Raw genomic sequence first — 3142 nt, 5'->3', positions numbered from 1 at the left:
GCTACTCCCACCTATTCGAATTAATTGACACAAGCTCTATACAAGTATATTATATTACAGGTACGCCTACACATGGCACTTTTCCATAGTTCCCGATCGACAGCCATCAGATCAAGCGGAAAACACCACAAAGCTGATTTTCATCCATAATTGCAAGATTTTTTGTAGTCAGGATGTGCAACAAAGGCATAGCATGTTTCTGTTTCCACCATATTATTAGGGGAAATTTTAGCCAAAAGGAAAAGAGAAACAACAGCAACTAGCTACGGAATGCCTCCTAAACCTTTGCCTGAATCTGCCTAGAGAAGTCCCCTGAACTTGGCTATGACAAATCAGACAGGATGAATGACCCCTCAAATTTAAGGAGCCGTTGGAAGGGTAAAATTTTAAGGGAAGAGCTGGAGACCTGCTCTGACAACCTACACAGAATTACAACGCTGTTTAACATGCCGCAGCGTTCTGTCTCCCAAAGTCGCGGGTGGCCAACGCCTTCCATATAAAGCATCCGAGCCGGAGCTGTGAGCATCTATCTAGCGCTAGTGTAGATTTTCCTTGCGCCACAGAGCTGACAGCTCCCACAGAGGCTGGGCGCACGGGAATAGGGAGGAGGTGCGCACAACCGCCGGCACCGACCATGCCGGAGCCTGCCCCGGTGATCAGGCGGATCCGCAAGGAGCTGAAACAGCTCTGGATCGACCCGCCGGCGTTCTGCCGGCCCGGCGCGTCGCCCGTGACGGACCTGTTCCACTGGGAGGTGATCATCGACGGCCCCCACGACAGCCCCTACGCCGGCGGCACGTTCCCCGTCGACGTCGCCTACCCCAAGGACTACCCCTTCAAGCCCATCAAGCTCACCTTCAAAACCAAGGTAAGTCGGATCGATCGATCGGCATTTGTTCATGCCAAACGATATCCTGACGTACGCGTCTCTGCAGGTGTACCATCCCAACATCGGCCCGGAGGGGAAGATGGTGCTGGACATCTTCGGGAGGGGGTGGTGGCCTAATCTCACGATAAGGACGGTCCTCCTGTCCGTCGTCTCCATGCTCTACGACCCCCTGCTCGACCTCCCCGTCCGCCACGACGCCGCCCGGCTGTACAAGCGCGAGTGGGGTCTCTTTGAGCAGAAGGCCAGGCGCTGGACTCGCAGGTACGCCTCGGCGCCGGTCGTCTCCTTCTATCCGGCGGCGACGGAGACGTTCGATGAGCTGCTGGAGGAGGTGGCGACTAGTGGGGCAGTGGCACGTCGTCGTTCTTGTGGAGCAGGGAAATGGCGTTTCTTCGGGGGTCGCCTCCTTGGCGCCATCTAATACGTGCTTGTGTTCAGCCATGAGCCATGCACCGGGATGATCGCTAAAATAAGACTGAGCACAAGTTAAGTTCACCGGGAGAATGCTTGCATTGGACGATGTCCACTGAGTATCTAGTAGTAATTCGTAATTTGTATGGAGTGGGTTGTCTCAATTACTAGTCATGTTTGGTGATCTATGATATGATCCTTATTTTATTACTACTTCCTCTATAAATAAATATAAGGGCATTTGGATCACTATTTTAGTGATCTAAATGCTCTTATATTTCTTTACGGAGCAGTACTATATATTTTTAACGGTGTCCAGTAATTGTGGTCTATGATCCTTATTGGCGTTGGTGTGAACCTCCTTGTACTGCACTGAGGTGATTGCAACCAAGTTAACTGTTCTGTAGGTGGAGGTTACTTTCATGCGTGTGTAGGCAACTTCTGAGAAAAGAAAGTATGGTATTTGTGCCTTGTTCCGTATTCGTACGATGTATGATCTGGTTGTCAGGTCGCAGTTGTTGACGTTTTGTCTTTCTCATTTCTTTTCTTTTCTTTTGCGGTAATCACACGAACGAACGCGCACACACGGTAACACATCGGGATATATCTGTGTATCAAGAACGGGTGAGCAAGCAACGCACAGCAAAGCCAATAAACAGCAGTAAGATCGTTTGGCCGTTTGGCTTTATCCATGTACACACCTGATCTGCTCCGTGACAGCACTTGCATTGCACGATTCAGCCACCCGTTTAAGCATGCATGAACTTGGGTTTTGCACGGCGTCGTTGGCCTGATCGATAATGGCTCGGACGCAGACACCACCCGCGACACAGCATCGCCAACACATTTCCCAAAAATGAAAAGGTTTGCCGAAAACAACCGAGGAGCAATTGTGGCAAAGCAGAAACAGCACGGTACGTACCATAGGCATACATCTTCTTCCTGAAGCTTAGAGACGGCAGCAGCAAGTTCCAACTCATCTACTCCCTAATAGAGCTAAAAAGTCATGTGTGCATCCGGAGTAAGATCAAGTTTGTGCCGGCCAGCTCTAACACGCAAATTGGCTAAAAATGACAAGAGACCAAGGACCATCATGCATCCCGGGTTCACCTTGACGATCTACCGGCGTTAACGTTGCGGGGCTTGCGGCACCTGTACGAGTCAGCTAAGAGAATCCTTGCATATGTACTGTGTTAAAAAAAACTAACAGAATCCTAAGATAACTAAGGGTCTGTTTGGTTCCCAGCCTAACATTGCCACGTATAATCTTAGTCATGCCACGACATCTTAGCCAAGTGTTTTGTTCATTGTCACACTTGTGACTTGCCATATTTTTCTAGTTATATGGTCCACATGTCATAGGCTCGATTTTGGCCAAATCTTGCCACACTTGTGGTGGCCATTTTGTTAGCCACATTTTTTGTGACAGCCACACTTTGCCTAAGGTTAGTTGTGGCAAAGTTAGTCATAAACCAAATAGGCCCTAAGTAAGTGATCTCACTAACATATTTCTCACGTGTAAACTTATTACCTCAGCATATAACCATGCATGGAAAAAGACTCAACAATTTCTGTTCTACTATGTTACTTATATATTTAATAAATCATATGTATTTTCAGTTTTAGTTCTCAAACCAACAATTTATGTTTCATACAATCAAATCTTATTTAAACATATTGCAATCAATTCCCATGTCAAGGTATCATCTAGTTTCTTAAATGTGGGGGCCAATTTTCAGCTATATTTACAGTTACACATGGCACTTCCCCACAGAACTGCAAGTCAGATATATGCACGGAGATACGATTTTCCGATTTACAACCATCAAATCAAATGGAAAA

At 47.4% G+C, this 3142-nt stretch overlaps 1 protein-coding gene across 1 annotated transcript; it reads left to right on the top strand.

Moving 5' to 3' along the window:
• Window positions 1-427: 427 nt before the first annotated feature.
• On the top strand, window positions 428-1618 carry LOC123141718 (ubiquitin-conjugating enzyme E2 11). The gene is made up of 2 exons (XM_044560797.1): window positions 428-868; window positions 936-1618. The coding sequence occupies exons 1-2, from the start codon at window positions 635-637 to the stop codon at window positions 1308-1310; spliced, it is 609 nt and encodes a 202-aa protein (XP_044416732.1). The 5' UTR covers window positions 428-634; the 3' UTR covers window positions 1311-1618.
• Window positions 1619-3142: the final 1524 nt, after the last annotated feature.

This window comes from Triticum aestivum, chromosome 6D (genome assembly GCF_018294505.1).
Source record: "Triticum aestivum cultivar Chinese Spring chromosome 6D, IWGSC CS RefSeq v2.1, whole genome shotgun sequence".
In the NCBI taxonomy this organism is placed as follows: domain Eukaryota; kingdom Viridiplantae; phylum Streptophyta; class Magnoliopsida; order Poales; family Poaceae; genus Triticum; species Triticum aestivum.
The sequence above is the reverse complement of the archived record's forward strand: the minus strand, read 5'-3'. Positions and strand labels throughout refer to the sequence as shown.